This window comes from Sceloporus undulatus, chromosome 5, assembly GCF_019175285.1.
Source record: "Sceloporus undulatus isolate JIND9_A2432 ecotype Alabama chromosome 5, SceUnd_v1.1, whole genome shotgun sequence".
NCBI lineage: Eukaryota > Metazoa > Chordata > Lepidosauria > Squamata > Phrynosomatidae > Sceloporus > Sceloporus undulatus.
In genome coordinates this window covers 26099743-26120437 of record NC_056526.1, presented here as the reverse complement: position 1 = coordinate 26120437, position 20695 = coordinate 26099743, and the positions used below count along the sequence as shown (strand labels likewise).

The following is a 20695-nucleotide window of genomic DNA, read 5'->3' as shown; positions in this document are numbered from 1 at the left end:
GACACTGCAAAGTCAAACCCTTTTTACTTGGGGCCTCTCTTGTCCCTGTTGTGTGTTGTGGGGGGGTCTTTTTTCAGGTGCAACAGTTTATTGATACTGTTGGCTGCCCAGGTGTGCTGTAGCCCAAGTCCCCTCCTCCAAGCCAATAGCTGAATTGGATGGCTTTTACAAGTCAGCCCTACAGTGGATCTGAATGGAAATCCATCCCCCCTTCTCTGCCCCTGGGTGATAAAAATTTTCACCTGCAGTTTAGGGGTATTTTCACCACTGACTTCTCTGCCCATCTGCCTCTACCTTTCTCTCATTACCTTGTTAGGTCAAGATTGTCTGCCAGTTGTCAGGGCTTGAAATGAGCTTGATTGTGTCTTTGTGATTGGCATCTTCATGTGTGGGTTTTCTTCACAGTAGTATAAAAGCAAACATTTCAGTACTGATGCTGGAACCATTGTAATCTACAGCGCTATTTAAATAAAGCATAATAATAATACTACTAAAATCATTAATAATAATAGGGCCAGATCCCTACCATATCTGCTGTAGGAACCCTTGGGGATCTTTGAGTATTGTCTCAGGCCCCCAGCCCATTTCTTATGTTACCTACTCCCAACAAGGTTGCAGGCACATCATAAGGTATCAGTTTGCACTGAGATGGGCTGAGATTTCCTCCATTATCATCAACTTCATCCCAGCACATGGGATCGGATGGTGTCAGAGTGGGTGTCAAGCAACTAAATGTTTGGATAACTGCCTAAACCTGAATGAGAAAGCTTCAGAGGTACAGGAACCAATTTTCAGAACTCACTATCAGCCACACCAGTCTCCTCCCACAGCAAAAAATAAAAACAAAACAAAAACCTGAACAGGTTATAAATCTTATTTCAGTTTTGTAAAACCCATTTTTGAAATCTTTCTCTCTGTGTGTAGAGTGGCTATTATCAGTCTTTTGTCTGCCTATATTGTAAGGTGTAGTTATGCTGTAGCAGTTCTGAGTAACCATCTAAAAGTTGATTTTTTAAGCAGTAAAAAAAATAACCACTGCAAATATAAATGTAAGTATAGCTGTATTTATGAGAGCCAGCATAGCACAGTTCAACACATTTGAGTGTTGGGCTACAACTCTGAAAGCCAGGGTTTGATTACCAGCTTGGCCATTAAACCCTACTGAGTGATCTTGGGCAAGTCACATGCTCTCAGCCTCAGGGAAAGGCAACGGTTTGCCTTAGGGTCTCCATAAGTCAGAAAATGACTTGAAGGCACGCAACAGCAACAGATAGCTATGTTTATACAGACACATGCACAAACCCCTTGGAGGAAGCCAATTGGTGCTACTAAAAACCTTGTGAGCTTATGGTAGTACACGGAAGGGCTTTTATATAGATTTTCACACTTGCCATTTGTTAGTCTCAGCCAATTTGAACATGGATAGGGAATGTATTAGAAATATTTAGAGGGAAATAATGCTCTCCAGAAATATTACAAATTATGAATTGTAATTTAACCCTGAAGTGCATCCCCTCTAATTTATATTTTCTTAATACAGTGGACCCTTGTTATACACTGGGGTTTGGTTCCAAGATCCCCCGTGGATAACAAAATCTGTGGTTGCTCAAGTCCCATTAAATATAATGACATAGCAAAATGGTGTCCCTTATAAAAAATGGAAAATCTAGGTTTGATATTTGAAATTTATACTTTTTTTGAACATTTTGAATCCATGTATAAAAAATCTGTGTATAAGAAGGGCTGACTGTATCTACAGTAAATCTAAAGGCCTTACCTGCAGATTTAAAATATAAGCATGTTTGTTTTTATCAGTATGATAGTTATTTGATTTTATTAGTTTTTATGATATTATGGAGAATCAGTGTAGTGTAGCAGTTTGAGTGCTGGACAGGGACTCCAGAAGATCAGAGTCGAATCCCCAATCAGCCAGAAAACTCCCAGGTGACCTTAGGCAAATCATACTCTCTCAGGTTCAGAGGAAGAAAAAAGCAAACCCCCTTTGAAAAAATCTTCCCAAGAAAATGAAAATTGGTTTGCCTTAGGGTCACCATAATTTGGAAACGTCTTGAAGGAACACAACACAATATCATGTATCATTCAAACGGTTGGTCCTGAACATACTGCAAAAAAATTACTTTCCTTGGGCCCTTACTGAGAATATTCAACACTTTTCTACCTTCTGTTTCTTCATGTTATACAGGTCCTCCACAGATCAGTAATGGAACAGAACAACACTCCTCAGCCTCCATCTTTGAGCATGTGGACAGAATGTCACGGTCCTCTGAAGTCAGCAGAAGGGTGCCTAGTAAGATCCAGTTGATTGCTATGCAGCCAATTGCAGCACCTCCAATTCAGAATCAACCGCTTTCTGATCGAGTAGCAGAAACCAATAAAATTAACAAAGAGGTAATCTATTCATTAAACTGTTTCACAACCTGTAATAAATCTTACACCAAGAGCTACTGCATTTTGGATAGAGATTTCTTACTTCCTTTTCTCTTAGAACGACAGTTCGTAAAGTTCTCTAGTCATAGCACATTTTTAGTATTTTCACTGAACTCAATCCCCAGGATTTGGAGTGGAAGGCATAATGTGTCTTTAGAAAGCTCTCTAGAACAGATATGGGCAGTCACTGCTCCTGTAAATGTTGTTGGATACAATTCCCAGCATTTCTTTAACTATTAGCTATCCTGACTAGCGCTGATGAGAGTTGTAGTCCAACACTTTTCCTCATTCTTGTTCTAGATCACCTTAAATTGTGTAAAGATTTTTTCTGTATAAATCCCAGTGATATGAGAACAATTCTGTAGGATATGGGTAATTGTGAGAAGGGAAGAATTAGGAAAATGAGATACTTATTTTTTTCTGTATGACCACACACATTCATGGGAAAGGTAATTGCATTCGTTCCTTAGGTACAGGTATCGCATTCATTTCCATAAGCCATTGTGGTATAGTGACTTATTCATACACCTAGAGGCCTGTGTTTTATATGTCTTCCCTGAAATGGAAATGTACGCACACTCTACCTGTCTTGTATATGCATACAAATTGAATGTAGTACTTGCTTATGGAAAAGTATGTGCATATTTGGCAGTTTGTACCTGTGTGAAGTTGAAGACTTTCATGGCTGGCATCCATAGTTTTTTGTGGGGTTTTGGGGCTATGCGGCCATGTTATAGAAGAGTTTGTTTCTGATGTTTCACCAGCATCTGTGAAAATGCCAACCACAGATGCTGGCAAAACATCAGAAACAAACTCTTCTATAACATGGCCACATAGCCCAAAAAAACACACACACACACAAAAAAAACCTATAATTTGTACTTGTGTTTACTTGAAACACCAGGGGAAGAAAGGGAGTTCTTAAGAGTTTTTTTTTTAAAGGAGAGCCCTCCTCTCTGTTATAGCAGAGGTTGGTGTGAAGAAAGGCTAGCCCATCTGAAAATCTTTGTTGAGACACTGATGAAATGATGAGCCAGAAGTGGGAAAGAGGAAAAAACAGTGGACATTTGTCTCTCTGTATGGCTTGTTGTTTTGGTTTTGCCTCCTTCTACTCAGCTTCTAATTAGACAGAGAATTCTGCTGTTTTTCTGCATCAAAGATGATTGACCCAGAGGAAAAGCCTAGAATTGCTTCCAATGATAGACTGCATGGGCATAGAAGAGTGGTTTATGCAGACTAGAAATATTAGAAGTGAACTCCTCTGAGAAGAATGGTGCTTCTTGTTAATGCACTCAAAAACAAGAAACACATTTGAAGTGTGTCCCCATATGAGCTTATACACAGAAAAATACAGTCAGGTTACATTTTTGGAGGAAATATCTACAATGTCCAGAATGCCTCAGCTAGCCTGACCTCCAGAACATAGCCACAGGCTATGCTGGCTAGGGAATTCTGAGAGATATGCTCCAGCAATGTGACTTTTCCAAGCTTTGATTTTACAATATAATCTGACACTGTCATCTAAATTCCTTACTGTTTTTATGATAGTCTGCAGGAAGTATAATTTGATGTTTGTCATGCAATTTTATTAGCACTCTACTCTCACGCTCTCTTAATTGCCCTTGCAGTATTAATCATCATGTTGAGTATCATAATTCTTCTACCTGGAAAGTATGTGGATGAATTATAAGCAGGAGAAGGTGGTATTGAAATACAGTGTTCAGTATTTATCTTCTGATGCTTATGCTCTTTTGCACAATCCCTTTCTGTCTCAACTGAGGGAGGCTGTATGTTCCAAAACATATTTAATGCTTCTTGTCTTTTCTTTTCTTTTCTTTAAAGATCCAGACAGCCTTGAGGCATAAATCTGAAATTGAGCATCATCGCAATAAGATTCGGCTTCGAGCTAAGCGGAAAGGACATTATGAGTTTCCGATTGTGGATGATATGGTTATTATTGATACCAAAGAGCAGCAGAGAATGTATCGAAAGGCACAGATGCAGATAGACAAGATCTTGGACCCTGGTGGCAACATGCCTACTGTTTTCATAGAACCCAGGAAGAGGTAAGAATGGGAGTGAAGGAGAGAGGGAGGGAGGGAGGGAGGGAGGGAGTTCAGAAAGGAATTCAGTCTCTGTTAATGTGAAATGTGGAAACTCTTGTCATTTTTGTGCTTCGTTAAATTCATACAAGATGTTCATTGCAGCAAGCTTGCAGAAGGAGAAAAGAAATATATACTTTAAATCACATACATATCATGACTGGTGAAAGTATTCTGCAGTGTTAATGTTTAGATTATTTATTGGCCACTGGTTGCCCAAATTTCTCAGAACATCGTGCAAAAATAATTTTAAAAAATAACTATTATATATATATGAGAGAATGATCTAATATAACATATCTGCAGATATATTTTTAGAAAACAAAATAAAAAATGATAATCCTAAAAGACCTGGCCACTCTGAAACATTTTTATGTGTTTCAAATTCTAAAAACTTACGAAAACTTGGGAAAACCAAGACCACAACTATCAGATGGTTTTAATAACTCTTGATGTTTAAGCTTTTTTACTTCTATTTATTTCTTCATAGTTCAAGGGCCAAAAGGTCTCCAAAGCAGCGTCGAAGGCATCAGATTAATGGGAGTCCAATGGATGCTGACAGAGACCGACTAATCACCACCGACAGTGATGGGACTTACAAGAGGCCTCCTGGAGTCAACAACTCTGCATATATTGTAAGTTCATGTATTTATTTGATTTATACCTTTAGGAAAGCACTGTTCACTACCCTCATGACAAAGGGGTGAAAGGTATTTGGATTCTGAGAAACACTTGGCTTGAATTACTGGCCTGAATTGAAATACTGCAAAAATACCCAGGGAAGATTAGCAAAGCGGCATAGGGAACCTAGTGCCTCACAGATATTTCAGCCAACAATTCCCATCATCCTCAGCCAACATGGCTGATGGCTGGAAACAAAGAGAGCTGCTGTCCAAACCATATGGATCTTGCTTATCACTCTATCAAGTCTATTCTTTCTCTGGTAGGGTAGAGCGTATAACCAGACACTTAAGATATCTTCTTTCACTGAACACCAGCTCACTGTGCAACATAAAACAGATCTGGCCTGGGCATGCAGAATCTTATAACCAAAGGGAAGGCCAGCACCTTTTTGCCTTCACTTATAAGATGCAAATGAGAGTCAGGGTTAATAGATGGCTGGTTGTTCAGTGTTGCTGTGAGCTGTTTCTCAGCTTGGTTATAAAATATATGTTCTTGGTATGGCTTCAGCATATTCCTCAAGTCCTTGGTGGATTCCATTTTCTTTGTGCACCTTCTATTTTTAGCCTCAGCTTCCCTGCAGTAAAAGCACAAGTAAAGGATAGTAATTCTGACATTCAGGATAACGAATGACTGGATAATGGGCACAGTGTAAATATGCTAACAGTGACATAATTGAATGAGTGATTATGGGTAGCTTGCATTCTCTTGTTTGTCTCCCTGTCATAATGCTTTCCGAAATATGCAGAAAGCCATTACATGTTGTTCCAGAAGAAGAGGATGCTATTAATGATTTGTGTGCATATCCCCATAGTGGCCAGAATACTGTTAGCAAATTAGTGTGTTTTATGTACATCTATGTCCAAAATGCTATTCTGTAGTCCTTTGTGCAACATCAAAATACTCCTTTCTCTGGCAGCTGTCACTCCTTGTGAGGGCATACTGTGCTGCTGTTTACCATTGGGGAGGGGGAGAAATGGAGCAGAAGAAGTGAAATAGAAAATGTTCAGAGAATGTAGCTGAGAATGGAGGGGGTAAGAGAGTATACTCTGTCTTTAAGCATTTTCTTTGCCCTCTGAACTGAGTTAAGCTGGTTCTTCATCATCATCTGACATGCTTCGGCACTCTCTCCTCTTCACCAATAAGCAGCAGCAGTAGCCCCTTTCGGAATTTGACAGCCAATGTGGGGATATTTTGGTGTGCAGGGCTAAAGAACAGCCCTTTTACCCTGTCCAAAAAGATATATGTGGAGACTGGACACATAGCATTATGCCTTACCTGTTAGGGTTTTGACCAATGTGTACGATAAATATTCAAAATGTTCAAAACACATGAAACTACTATAATCATGGGAGCAGTCACATCCCAGCTAATTAGGCAATAGACTCTTCTTTAGAACATCTTCTTTCTGTACCCTTTACAGTCTGATCCTGACCTTCCTGCTGAACCCCAGACAACTTCTTCAACTGAACTGGGGAAGTTCTCAGGCCTTCCTCCTCACACCTCTCAGTACATCCCTCCTCAGCCGTCCATTGAAGAGGCCCGGCAGACAATGCATTCTCTCCTGGATGATGCCTTCGCCCTGGTGGCCCCCAGTAGCCAAACATCCAGCTCTGCTGCCATCACACATCCTGGAGGGTCTGGGGGACAGCCAACAAGCACTCCTGTTCGAACAGCAAGGGACACCCCGAGCAGCCAGTGGGGGTCACCATATGGCCAGGCTCACACGGTGAGCAAGCCTAAGTTTGAGTCATTTCAAGTATCAAGTCTGCTGAATTAAAGCTTGCAAGAACTTATTATTATGTTCACAAAATTTTAAAATTTATATGTATAGATTTTAGGAAACTGAAAGATTAAGTACAGGTTAATCATCTTTAAAACATAAATATAGCCCTTCTGGATCAGGCCAAAGCCCAGCATTCTGTTCCCACAGGATCCAACCAAATGCCAATAGAAATCAAATATGCAGAACATGAGTTCAATTGAACCCTCTTGCTTGTATTCCTAAATAACTGACATTCAGAGACAAACTGCAGGTAATTTATAACCATCTTTACTTTTAGCCATTGAGAGACTTACCTTCCATTAATTTGCCTCATCACTTTTTAAAATTGTCCAAGGTCACCACTATATCTTACATTAGCCAATTCCACACATTAATGATACATTGCGTGAAGTATTTTCTTTCTTTTTTTGTTAATTTTTTTTCAAGAATAAAACAAGCTTGGGGAATGAGCATAAAGGATTATAATTTCTGATTTTAATTTAAATTAAGTTAAAATATCTTCTAATGCATTATCTTCTCTCTCTTTTTAAGAGATACATGGAATTTGGGATGACTCCTCCATCAATGCCAGGCCTGTTGCAAAGGTAGTTGTCTGACTGTGTCTTTCTGCTAACAGTACTTCTTAATGACTTTCTAAACATGGCAACATGCTTAGAGGAGATAGGGAGACAGTTATCATAGACATTAATTACATCTTCCTTCCCAATTTTGGATTAGATTTTGAGATCCTAGCCAGACATTACAAGGCACACAGAGCTACAAGTATCACTCAAGCCCATCTGTTCTCTTTTTGCTAATGTTCAGTTTTTACACAGCATGCATTGTGCTTGGGCTATTCCTATCCCAGCCCTTATCATTGGAAACTACCTATCAAAGAGAAATGCACAGTATGATGACATGGCTTGCATACTGAGAAGAGAGGAAAAGAACCACAGACTGGAAGTGTATTTATGCTTCTGTAATGATAAATTAGAGTCAGCATGATTAGATAAATTAGAGTCAGCTTGAGCACTGGACTACGACTGTGGAGATGAGAGTTTGAATCCCCACTTGATCATGGAAACCTCCTGGATGAACTTGGTCAAGTCACACTCTTCTAGCCTCAGAGGAAGGCAAAGGAAAAACCCCTCGGAACAATTCTGGCCAAGAAAACCCTTGATAGATCAACCTTCAAGGCACACAACAACAACAACACTCCTCTTCTTTCTAGATACAGTATTTTTAAATTCCTACAACCTGGAAATCATCCTCCTGCACCATAGTTTGAGCACTGGATTAGGATCCTGGAATACCTGGGTTAAAATCACCTCTGAGCCATGGAAACCCACTGGCTTTCCACATGCACCAAGCCTCAGAAGAAGGCAGTGGTCAACCTCCTCGGAAGAAATCTTCCCAAGAAAACCCTGTGATAGGTTTGTTTTAGGGTTGCCTTAAGTCAGAAATGACTTAAAGGCATGCAACAGCAACACCAACCGAAAAAACACAACAATGCCATAATTGCAATGAAACCCTTATAGTCATCACAGTGTTGCTTCCTAATAGCTAGTATACTTGGTCTAGGCAGTATTGCCTTTGTAGTTGTTTACAAATTTATTCCATATCACTGACAAAAAAGTAAGCAAGCCTGTAAAATCATTCATCAAGAAATGCCTGTTTGATGTTCTTATTCCCATTCATTTCTGTGTGGCTTGTGCAGAAGATCCATTGAAATTCAGGATCAAAGATTTCTTTTTAAAAGTTGCTGAGGTAGCAAACTACTGTCACAGCCAAGTAGTTGAAAAGCTGGGTTTTGAAACAGTAGTTGGGAAAAAAATAGATTATTCCTTTTCTCTTTAGTAATGTAATCAAGATTTTCAGTGAAGTGAAACCAAAGGATGCTACACAAGTTGCTTATGAGACTCCTCAGGATATCTAGAAACTCTACAACAGAGGAGGGCAACTGCCATTTCCCCCCACCTCTCTCTACCAGCATGCCACATCATCACATTTTGGCACAGCAGAAATGATGTTGCTTCAGCTTCAGTTGCCTTTTTAACCAATTATTTATTTTTATTTTAGGTTTGGGGGTATAGGGGCACATCTGTGCCCAGGTAGTTATCTTTAAGCAGAGGCTGGATGACCATCTGTCAGGGCTGCTTTGACTGTGATTTCCTGCATGACAGAGGGTTGGACTGGTTGGCCCTTATGGTCTCTCCCAGCTCTATGATTCTAACATTTGATTTTAAGGACACTAAATATTCATCAAATTGTTACACCTTCTTGTGTTTATTTAATAACTTTGAAAACGTACTTCAATAACTGGAAATGTAACAGTGATTGAACTGGGAGGAAATATTTTGCAAACATGTTTGAAGTAAGATCACCTGAGAACTCAAAATGTGCTTGATCTAACAGTGAGTGGGAAGCATTGGCGGGTTACAGACCACCATTTTGGACGTCCTCAGGACGGCCCAGTTTGAAAAAGGGGCGTCTCTTCTAGACGCCCCTACTCCTGTTACAGACAGAGTCTGTAACAAATGGTGGTGGCCGTTCCACATGGCCGCCGCCATTTTGACGTAGCGGATGCTGTGCATCTGCATGTTGCACTGCGGAAGTGACGCCGTGAGTGTGTGACTAGCGCCTCGTGGCATCTCTTCCAGGCCGCAAGAAGGAGCGCGATTTTCGTGCTCCTTCTTGGCAGCATCCGGAACCGCGCTGTTTGGCTGCTGCAGTTCCCAGACGCTGTAACCGGCGGCGGCAGCAGACCGCCGCTTCTTGGCGGTCTTTAACGCACCACTGTCTCATACTTTATAGACACTGGAATGGGAGGAAGTACTGGCTGCAGATTTTATTCACCAACAGTCAAATTTTAAATTTTCTAAATGTATAATGTTAAGAATTTGTGAATGATTATTAGGGCTACACCTTGCCTTTGAGGATACTCACTCTTTAACCATAGCATTCTAGAACAATAGAATCATAGGTTTAGAAGAGACCACAAAGTCCACCTAGTCCAATCCCTGCCAGACAGGCATATAGGCAAAGTACTCCCAATTCTCTTTTCTCTAGCTTTAAGGGGCTACTGCTGGGGTAAGCAATGTGGCACTATCCAGATGCTTTGAACTGCAACTTCCATAGTCTCTGATCATTTGCTGTGCTGCCTAGGGCTTGTGAGAGTTCATGTCTAAAACATTTAGAGGAGGCTCTACCTGATTGGGCTATCAGTTGTTTTAAGACTAGAAAATGCACAGCCACAAAGTTTCATAAGTAGGGCCATGCCTGCCACTCAAACTCTTCTAAGCAAAAATGATTTTGGGTAAATCTTTAAGGCTAAAAGAATGTGCCTGTTATAAATGAAGTAGCAAATGGGCTAACATAGGCCCATGCTGTGAAACATGTGTGCTCATTGTTTCACAGTCCAGTAGTTGCAGGGAGGGGGGGCTGTACATAGTGAAGTGGACAAAGGTGAAATGATATGTTTTGGAATATGCAATGCTATTGTCACAGAAGACATGTGTTGCACTCTTGCTCTGCCAACAGGCAAAACCTGGGGCCAGGTTTTCTTCCTCCTGTTGAATTAATACATCCAGACCAGCAGCCATCTGATGTTCAGTATGCCACTAGAGGGATTTATCCAGAGGAAATGCCATCTGTGGCTCGGCCGCGACCAGTTGGAAGCACTGCAGGTACTTAAGGATTCATAACTGTTGTGTGCTACAGTGAGTCCCATCTCACTTCTACAATTCAGCACTTAGATAGTCCCTAAATGTAGCATGCAAATGAGGAGTGTGATGAGCACCCTTCAGCTCTGCTTATAAATTACTAGCATAACTACATGGGAGTTTCACATGACCCGCATTAAGGGTGATGGCAGGGTGATGGTGGGGTGAAGGAAGGGACCACCCTGAGTTTTATTGGCACTCCTAGCTATATGAGTCAGGATAATGACTTTGAAGATAGATATCTAAATAGTGATAATAGAGAGAAATGAAAATATATGTGTATTTCCAACTAAGCTATTTAATTACTCTGCGTGTAGACATACACATACACAAACACACATAGTTCACTCATACTGTGAGGATGATCTTGGGACAAAATAAAAGATACAAGATCTTGTAACATTTATTCTTCACATTCAACCATATGGGAAGTAGATGGTTTATATTATAGACATATTCATGAAGGGTTTCCTAACACATCTCAGCAGCTTTAGTTATGGATTTGGGTTGCAGACATGTTGACTTCTTAGTACATCACATACATGACTGCAGCAGGTACAACTTGGAATGCATGTTCACTTCCTGAAGACATACAGTAGTTCAAGATTTTTCTCCCCATAAGAAATCTTTGCTTCTTTCCTAAGCAGATTCCTGTACTGTATCTGGGGATAACATTATTTTGTTTCTGACATACAGTTGCAAATGAAGTTTTTGGTTTATTACATGAGGAGAAGAAGAGGCTGTCCTGGGGCCAAGAATGCTTTTGTTGCTATCAATAATGTAGACTTCACTGTCATCTACCAGAAACCATTCCAGTTAAAAGTATTAGAGTTAGCTTTCCAGCAGAGGGCAACTCCTCATGCTAAATTTTATAAACAGGATCTGATATTCCCCTATAAAATACATGCATATCATCATGTTTAGGAAAAGTTGACAAATCCTTGCTTTCTCTTTTAAAGTATGTAAAAGCAGGGTCTAATTTCTTCCAAATCATAGCTTCTGTGTAGGGAATGCAAGGATTTACATATAAGACAGCATGGTGTAATGTTTTGAGCATTGGACTATGACTATGGAGACCAGGGTTCAAATTCCTGCTCAGACATGGAAACCCATTGGGTGACCTTGGGCAAGTCATACTCTCTCCGCCTTAGAAGAAGACAAAGACAAACTCTCTCCAAATGAATCTAGCATATCTAGTAACCCCCATGATAGGGTTGCCTTACAGATGTCACAAGTTGGAACCATCTTGAAGGCATACAACAACAACAAAATTGTAGTCCAATAACAATAGTAGAGTGTATGCATTTTGTATAAAACTATGGCTGGTAGCAGTCCTGAAGATATCTGCAAGGTAATATTTGATCGGCTAAGGTGAGTTCTTCTTAAGTTCAAAAGAAAGTTGGTGAAAGCAAGCAACAATGGCATAGCGATGTACTATACCCACATTGTTGTCCCCTCATTGAGCTCCTGCTGCTACTGTACAGCTGAGTGTCCTATAGCAAGCAAATATTTCCCTCTACCACTAAGGGCAAATCACTAGCATGCAAATCTAAAGAATATTCGTTAACATTGCACATTTTTTTTAAAAATGGCTAAGATGTTGATTAGGCTCAGTGAGCCAGAAATGTTACCTAGTCTAGCGTGTGTCCACTCTTTTCTTCACTTCTGCAACCCACCATGCTCGTGCACAGCATAAACTTATTTATTTATTTATAACTATCATAGTTTTGAACCACACAGGCAACATCCTCCATTTGCAAAAGGACTTTACTGAGTATTTGCATGCAGATAGTCCTTCTATTTGCCCCCAATTCAGTAGATGTTTAAAAAAAATCTCTTAGATAATTTTTTAAAAATTCAGAGTTCACTTTCCCCACATACCTCAATCCTCTTGTATTTTTGTGTTCTTATCCTCCTCATCACCACCACCAAAACACCACTCCACCCTCAGTTTCATACCTCCCCTCCCCCCCCCCCCCACACTTCTGTTGATGCATGGAAAAAGGAAAGAAAAAAACAAACAATATTTGCTTTTAAGGTTCTCAGATACAGCACCTCACTCAGGTGGGAATTGCTAGCAGGATCGGAGGTCAACAAGTGGAGATCCCCTCAGGCAGAGCAGGGCATGGCCAGCCGGGGGAACCAGGGTGGCCCCCGTATCGTGGAGAGGATGAATATGCTAGGAGAGATGCAGTGAGTACTGTGCTTCATGTTTGAATAGTTTCTGCAGCAGTCTTGTGTTCCTTTAATTCTTCTTTTTTTTTTTTTTTTTATCCTGTTCTGTTTTGGGAGTTCCTTCCCAAGACGGATTCTTTAAAAAAAAACTTGCTCTTTTGACCTTTAGCTGCTGCTTTTGTCTGTTTCACAGTCCAGTCTTTGAAACTGCTTTCCCTGTCCTTTTCTTTCTTACTTCTGGCTCTTATCTTTTATGCGGGAGGTGAGGAAATCATGGCCTACCAGAGGATGTTGGACTCTAGCTCCCATCAGCCTGAGCCAGTGTGGCCAGTGGTGAGAGGTGATAGGAGCTGTCATCAAACCATGTCTGGAGAGGTGCAGGTTCCCCACCCTGGCTTTACAATCTCGGTGGACTCTCCTTCCCTGGAATTGTCTTTCTGACATGAGTGTAGACCCCCTCCCCAAAAGGTCCGGGCCATCTGGTTGATGTCAGGGGAGCGCTGTCAGTTCTAACAACTGGAAAGCCTTGGCTATGGAACATGAGATTAAAGATGCCTTGAGCATATTTTTAAAGGCTTTTTTGTGGGGGTGGGACTGCTTTTGATTGTTTTATCATAGAAAGAGGGATAAAAATAAAAGTTTTATTATTTTATTTATGAGTTTTACTTTCACAAGCCAGTTTTATCTGAGCAAAATGCATGGTAGGTCTAAAGAAGTGTTAGATGCTGACATTTATAGTTCTCTTTTGGACATGTGTGAAATCATGTGTTCGAGCACTGGTGCTAACAGTCAGGCACTGATGTCAAAGGCTAAACCAAGATGTGTGTTGTAGGGAAGGGGAAGCTAACAGGGAGGGAGGTAGTAGGCAGGATAAAAATGTGCCCTGATGTTAGTGTAAGTCAAGATAGGGTTCTTTGTGTCAGACCTCCCAAGGTGAGAGAAGTCCTCAAGACTGAAAGAGTAAGATTAGCTGATGAATCCTGCTTGGCTTCCTTGTTTCACCAAACCTTCTGGCTGGGGAACTGTGTTTTTTGTGTGTGCCTGCCCTACCTGGACAGTCCATAGTGTCCTTATCTGAACTATGGGGCAAAGAACTAGTACCTCAATAATAGAAGGCCAAGTTTGAGCTCCACAGTCTCCGACACTTTCAGGTCCAATTTACCCATATAGTTCTACTGTGTTATGAAGCACATCACTTAATGTCTCTCTTACCATCTGCTGGTTTTTGCTGGAATCTAAGTCTCTGCCTCTTCTGTATACCTTTGCTGTTGTTAATATTGTTGCTTTAGTGTTGCTTCACAGCCTTCTCTGTCAGTCTTTTCTACCTTCAGCCTAAATGTTACTACACAAAAAAAACAACCCTCCACTCTATTGGTTGTTGGGTGTGGGAGGTGGCTGTGGGATTTCTTTTCAAAAATTCATATAGGACATTCTTTTGTGGGTACTGATCCTGAAGCAAAGTCAGTTGGCATGTTAACATCAATAATTTTCCTGGACCAGTATGCATCACACATTCAAATATATTTCTGTAGTGTTATTTGTTACTATGTATTCTATGTTCTTTTCTGATCTTTCTGTATTTCCCCTCTGTCCTCAAACCTCTTCTCTATTTTTGTATTAGTCACCCTGTTTAGATTAGCTAAATGCCTGTTTTTAAACTTAGTGTTCCTGTAGTTAAATCAGCTGCAAAATACATTCAGTCTAAACAAGCATGTAAGCTTGACCCAGTTGTCTTTGTTGTTGTTTCAAATTAGTGTGATAGTAACACATATGTACTGAGTTCCTGATGCAAGTAGATGTGCTTTTACAAGTATTGCCATAAAACTGTCAAAAAATAAATGAACAATATACTGTGAGTATGTTAAACACTAGTAAAAATTTTGGCATACATTTTCATGGGCTAGAATCCACTTCATCAGATGCATGAAGTTGGCAACGGTATACCTGTGCATAGATGTGAGTATTGCACAGAATCTAGAAAAGAATATAAAAAGCAAAAATTGCAAACTTTAACAAATATATTGAAACTTAAAAATGTATACAATAAATATATTGGCTTTTGCCTACATTTCTTCCCCTTTACAGTCACTTTTGTTTACTTCTGGTTTTAAAAAACGGCCCCTTCCTCAAAACTAAAATAGTTTGAGAAGGGGAAATGGGGCCAAAAATGTGTTCCCAAAGGGCATCTTTGGGCATAAAAAAGAAGGAAAAAAATGACCCACCCCTAGGGCAGTGGGGACTACAAATTGGCTCTGCTGTCACCTGAAGGCCATTCTCATCTCTAAGCTGATGTTCATATTATATCTGCCAAATAAGAATAATGTTTTGTGCAACTATTGAAGCTGATTCCAGTCCATGAAAACAATTACTGTGATAAATGTGTTCACAAGACTATATTGTGTGTTCTGCAGCACACTAATGTGGCTAGCCCTTTGAAAACAGTATTTTAAAAATCAATGTGCAGAGCAGTCCTGGGGTTCTAGAAGCAACTCAGTAATAAACATGTGTTTCTCAAAAAAAGAAGAAGAATTGCAGGTATTCAACCTTCCAGTTCTGCATTTCAGATCCAAGAAAACACTTGGTTCTTCCATATCTGCCTTTTTCTGCTGTTTGTTCTTTTTCCCCCCTTTCTTGTCTTTTAAAAATTAGTAGTATTATTTCTATTTCTCAAGCAGAGAGTGCAGTAATGTTCTGTGCCTTTTCCCAGACACATATGCCTGGACCTCAAGAATATTCCTCCTCACCAGTATTCCCGATGCCGAGGACTTCAGCTCGACAGCCCTCAGCGCCACCTGTTCAGCTTCCACACAGCAACCACCAGGGCCCGGGACATTGCTACAACACCAGCTCCACTGAGGACCTCCAGCAGCCAGGCCACTCATCGGCCTCTCTCATCAAAGCAATCCGAGAGGAGCTCCTCCGGCTCTCTCAGAAACAGACCATTGTGCAGAACTTCCACAGCTGATTTGTCATGTTCCTTGCAAATCTGCCAAGTATCCGCTTCCTGTGGAAGCTGAGACTCACAGGAAATCAGCAAGAGCCTGTTGTTGTTCTTCTCTCAGAGGAGTGGGCATGTACAATACCAGAGATCATGGGACAAGTGAAAAAGGACTCCCTAGCAGCACCACAAGAATAAAGTATGTGTGAATGAGAAGGGAAGCTGGGAAGGCACAGCAAGCATTAACACCTAACAATCTTCCAATTTCCTGCTTTTAAGCCTCTTAGGCATTATAACTGTGCTGTGGTTGGGACTGTTTGATTCAGTGATGGTTCTGGCCTGGAACCCAAACGTTCCAATGGAGGTAGTGTCATCCTCTGAGATGAGAATGAATTTGAATAGCAGACTCCATGTTGGTGGAAGAAAAGCAAAGTATGCAAGATAAAGCCAGATGTTGTTTGATGAGAAGAATCCCATGGTTTCAGACATCTGCCAGTGATGCTGCCTAGTGTATGTTGCTGATGTGTTTTTCTTCAAATAACCAAGAAATAGTGTGGATCCTGTGCAAGCAATTAATGTAATGAAACCATTGTAAGACTCCACAAGTAAAGGACCTTGGAATAACCTGTTAAGAAACAGAACAGTAATTGTTGTTGTTAAATATTGCTCTGTGCTTCCAAATGGAGCCATTCTCTGCACTCTTCCTTGTTGTTCTTCTGGTGCTGAAGCTTCAAAGTGTCCCTTCATCCTGATGTTTGCAATGTTGAAATGATGGCCTTTTAAAAAAAGCAAACAAAAAAATCAAGGATATAATCATTTCTATTCATTCAGGCTGGAAAAACAAACATTCTCCTTTCAAAAAAGAACACAAAGACTTATTTTTTTGTGAATGAGTATGGGATGGAATGAAGAATGTTGGGATTATTCAGGGCAGTTTCACAAGTAGTACAGATCATACTATCTATACAGAGCTTGGAAATAACAAGTTACAAGTACCTTGGTTACCTATAACAAGTAACCCCCTTTTTACAATGAAAACATAACAAAGTCACATTTCAAAAGTAATATAATGGTTATGAAATGTTGGGATGGAGGGGCAAATGCTAGTTACTGTTAAAAATTACTTTCCAAGGGCATTCATAGTGGCATTTTAAGCAGGATTTGTAAAGTGTTCTAACACTGTTATTAATCCTCAGGGATTAATTAATTTCTAAGTAACAAAGAAGTTACTAGTAACAGAACAAGCAACACAATGAGTAACATAATTTTTAAATTTTTCTATTGTTAACAGCAATGAATTACTTTTGAGAGGCTTTATAATTAATTACATAATGATTTATTTTCAAAATGTGACTTTCTGAGCTCTGTATATATACATATGGAAATTACATTGTATCACCTGAATTAATTCCCCAATAAACTACCCATTCCAATGGGAAAAGGTGAGGTAGAAATGGTTAAACAAACATAGCTGGCTACAGTTTTGGTAGGCCTCTGACAAGGAGTACATCATTGAGGCACCCTTTCAGAGTCTTCTGCTCTCCAAAGTGGACATCTTTCATTTGGAAGGTATGTGCCAATGTTGGGAAAGCATTTAACTTGTGCAGTGCATAGCCTCCAGAATTAAGGATATCTCTACCTTGCCATTTTGAATGAGGCTACTTTGTCTCAATGGGTTAAGCCCTGTCACTCACAATGGGTTAGTCCTTCAGTTCTACTCCGATTCTACAGTTCTGTAATTCTGAGAAAAGCCTTATCTTTATAAGAATTTCATAGTGAAGCATTTCTCACTTACAAATTCCATGAATACATTTTATATAAAAAAAATTCTTATGCAAAACACACTGTCTTTTAGGTTAAAAGAGGCCACATATCTCATGGGGTAAGCCTGGGAAGATGCTTAATTTCCAGAAGGGAGCAAATGTATCTCTTCAAGATGACATTTGTTTGTGTGTGACCAAAACCTGAACATGATGGTGAAATAGCCATCAAACACCATACATGAATATAAATCCACTTTTCAATTGGATCATCAGTCAAGCTTCAGAACGGATGCCTTGTATGTTGTATCCCAATTAGACATGAACAGCACTGCTTAAGTGCTGATAAAGAAGAGAAAGAGGCCTTTTAATACACTGCATGACAACGAACTCGAAAGTGCCACAGAGGAGCTGCCAGCCAGTTCTGGTTCTCTTTTTAGTGTACCTGTAGAGTTTGCATTTCTGTACATGTCTCAGTTCATGCATTTCTTTCATTTTAAAAAAAAATAGTCAACACACTATGTTTTAAGTGCACCCTTTACAAAATGTAGGTATGCACTGAAAAATATACAGTATAAATTGACCCTGAACATCTCTTGTGAAAACCCTCTTGATGCTTGAGATTGGGAGTACTGTGTGATAAATTAAGCTTTTTGTTCATTTGCCAAAGGCTGTGAATGCAGATGTGTTACCTGCTTTTCTTATTTTTTTTTTACAAGAATAAAATAGTCAAGTCTGTCATTTGAAATGAGATGAACAAAGAAGTCCAGCCTGAGTGATGCCATGTCACCAGCACTAGTTTATCATAAACCACATTTGATTCTTGAGAAAACCTTCACAAAAAAGTGGTAAAACGTGTGATAAAAGACCATTTTAGGATAACAAAAGGTTAGATTTCACTGTTAGAAGCAATCTCTGCATTTGTATGTGTTCCTACTGATATGACGGTACATGCCATCCAGGCACTAATTTTTACAGAATTTTAATTTCACTGGTAGTTGTGAGGTGTAATTTACTGTCATATGGCCATTGCTTAATTGTAACCTGCGTAACACGAGTGAAAAATCTAACTAAATTATTTCATTTGTTGGAGTGTATTTTTTGGGTTTTGTTTTTAACTTAGACTAAATTAAAGCTAAAGCAGTGGCACAAAGACACTTGAAAGATGTTCTTTGTGTGGAGGTGTGTTGTCAATGCTTTTACTGGTTGAAGTATTAATTCTTATGGTCTATCACTAGGATAGTGAGTTCTCTAGTGTATGAAACCTTGCTCAGTTTGAATCAGCAGTATTTCATGTAACTTTGGGACCTACACAGAATAATAGGTACATTATTACATTAATGAATGTAGATTGGCTTCTTCTTGTTGAAACTGCTGGGTTCTGCATGAGGTGAGATCCATGTGAAAAAAAATGTATGCATATAGATCCCTAGAGCAATTGAGATAATTCTTTTCTTTCTTCCAGACAATGAGAATCCTGTTGTCTTAAGAGAGGATAATGCCCATCCTTAAGAAAGGATAATACACAGTCAGCTGAAGACACACATTTAGAATGAAGAAAGGACAAGAGAGAAATCCTGTTTGTAAACATTCTAATAACTGATATTGTCAAAATTGCCTTCTGAAAAGGTAACATCCTAATCAGATTTAGGACACTTGTCCATGGTTTCATAAACCACTGTTTATAAATACCTGGATGAGCACTGACCATGTGTTGCTCCTCATTTTTGTTTTTACAATATGCCAAGTTTGGTGCAGAGTTCCCAGCTTTCATTAATCCTAAATTTCAGGCTTATGCTGTTTCGTAGATACTAAACCTCTTGTTCTGATGTAGGAGGACTTCAGCTTAATGCTTACGATCTCCACAGTAAAGCCAACATGCAACAGGAGGAGGAGAGGAAGGAACGCACAAGCAAAACATTCACCCACAATCGAGCACAGCTAGGATCAAGCTGTAATGATATCCTAAGTTGCCTCCCAACAATTAAAATATGATTCTGATTAGCATAATGATTACTCATTGAGCTTTCTGTCCTGTTGATGAAGAAAATGGGGCATGCTGTATACACTACAAAACTGATAATTCTATAAACTGATGTCTTACTTGTATAACCCATTATGCAATACCAGTACAAGTATGCTCTGCATACACAGAAATATCTGGGATCTGAATAATTAAAGCAATATGGCAGTACAACAGGAATCCAGGAAACCAGACAGATTTTAACCAGAGACATCCCTTAAAGAATTTCCCCTTAAATGCTTCTCTTTTAAACTTTCTATGTCATAATTAAAATACAGCTGTCCCTCCATTTTTATGGGGGATCTATTCTGGACCCCCTCCTGCGAAAACAGAAAATCGCCGATATTCAAGCCCCATTGGTTTGGATAGCGGTGCATGCCCCATTTTGTCCCCCTCCGTTTGCCATCCGCAAATGGGAGAGGGACGTTGATTCCAAGCTTGTGAAAATGGAGGGGCAACTGTAATTGTCTCATTTGTTACACTAAGTGTATGGACTGTACTAGACATTACAAAGGGAATAGATGTAACATTCTCCGAAGTTTTTAACTTGAAGCAACTAGTCTCTTAAGTTTGAATAATGCACAGAGCACTACTTAGCACTTTCCTCTTAACTGTTTGAAATCCCCTTTCCCAGCAGCTTTTCCATTTATGGGGAAAGATGCAGGAAAATATATATCCTTTCAACTTGGGTGGAAAAACAAATTATGATGGGATATTAGTAGAAATTAGTCCAGAGGAATCATTAAATTTCCTGTCCAAACCCACAGCTCCTCTACTGAACCCATGGCCTCTCATGTCTTGTACGTTAAAAGGAATACTGGGAATGTGTTCCATGAATCTGCCTGTGATATCTAGTTTGGCCATAACTAATCAGTGTTTTAATGCAATTGCAATACTTCTGTGGCTTCTCCCAGGCCAAGCTTTCCTTTGTGAGGAAGTTAACCTTATGGTTTCACTTTGCATTTCATCTACACACAGAGAAGCTCTTTTGCTTGGCAGATTTCATCTCTCTAGTGAGCATCTAAAAAGGGTAATATTCTAAATTGCTAGTTCCAACCATTCACTGAAAACCCCATGGGAC

General features: G+C 39.8%; 1 protein-coding gene across 4 annotated transcripts in view; it reads left to right on the top strand.

Annotated features, from left to right (window-relative positions):
- The window catches only part of KIAA1549 (KIAA1549 ortholog), a 179165-nt gene extending 163162 nt beyond the window's left edge, over nt 1-16003 (top strand). For 2 of the 4 annotated variants that reach the window (XM_042469330.1, XM_042469329.1), the window contains 8 exons: nt 2204-2409; nt 4291-4514; nt 5041-5185; nt 6655-6990; nt 7549-7601; nt 10537-10682; nt 12757-12911; nt 15601-16003. In XM_042469330.1, coding sequence (XP_042325264.1) covers nt 2204-2409; nt 4291-4514; nt 5041-5185; nt 6655-6990; nt 7549-7601; nt 10537-10682; nt 12757-12911; nt 15601-15858 — 1523 coding nt within the window. In that variant the 3' untranslated portion in view covers nt 15859-16003. The remainder of the gene's footprint in view (nt 1-2203; nt 2410-4290; nt 4515-5040; nt 5186-6654; nt 6991-7548; nt 7602-10536; nt 10683-12756; nt 12912-15600) is intronic. The other 2 variants (XM_042469331.1, XM_042469333.1) reach the window with 2 other exon arrangements.
- The last annotated feature ends 4692 nt before the right edge of the window (nt 16004-20695 follow it).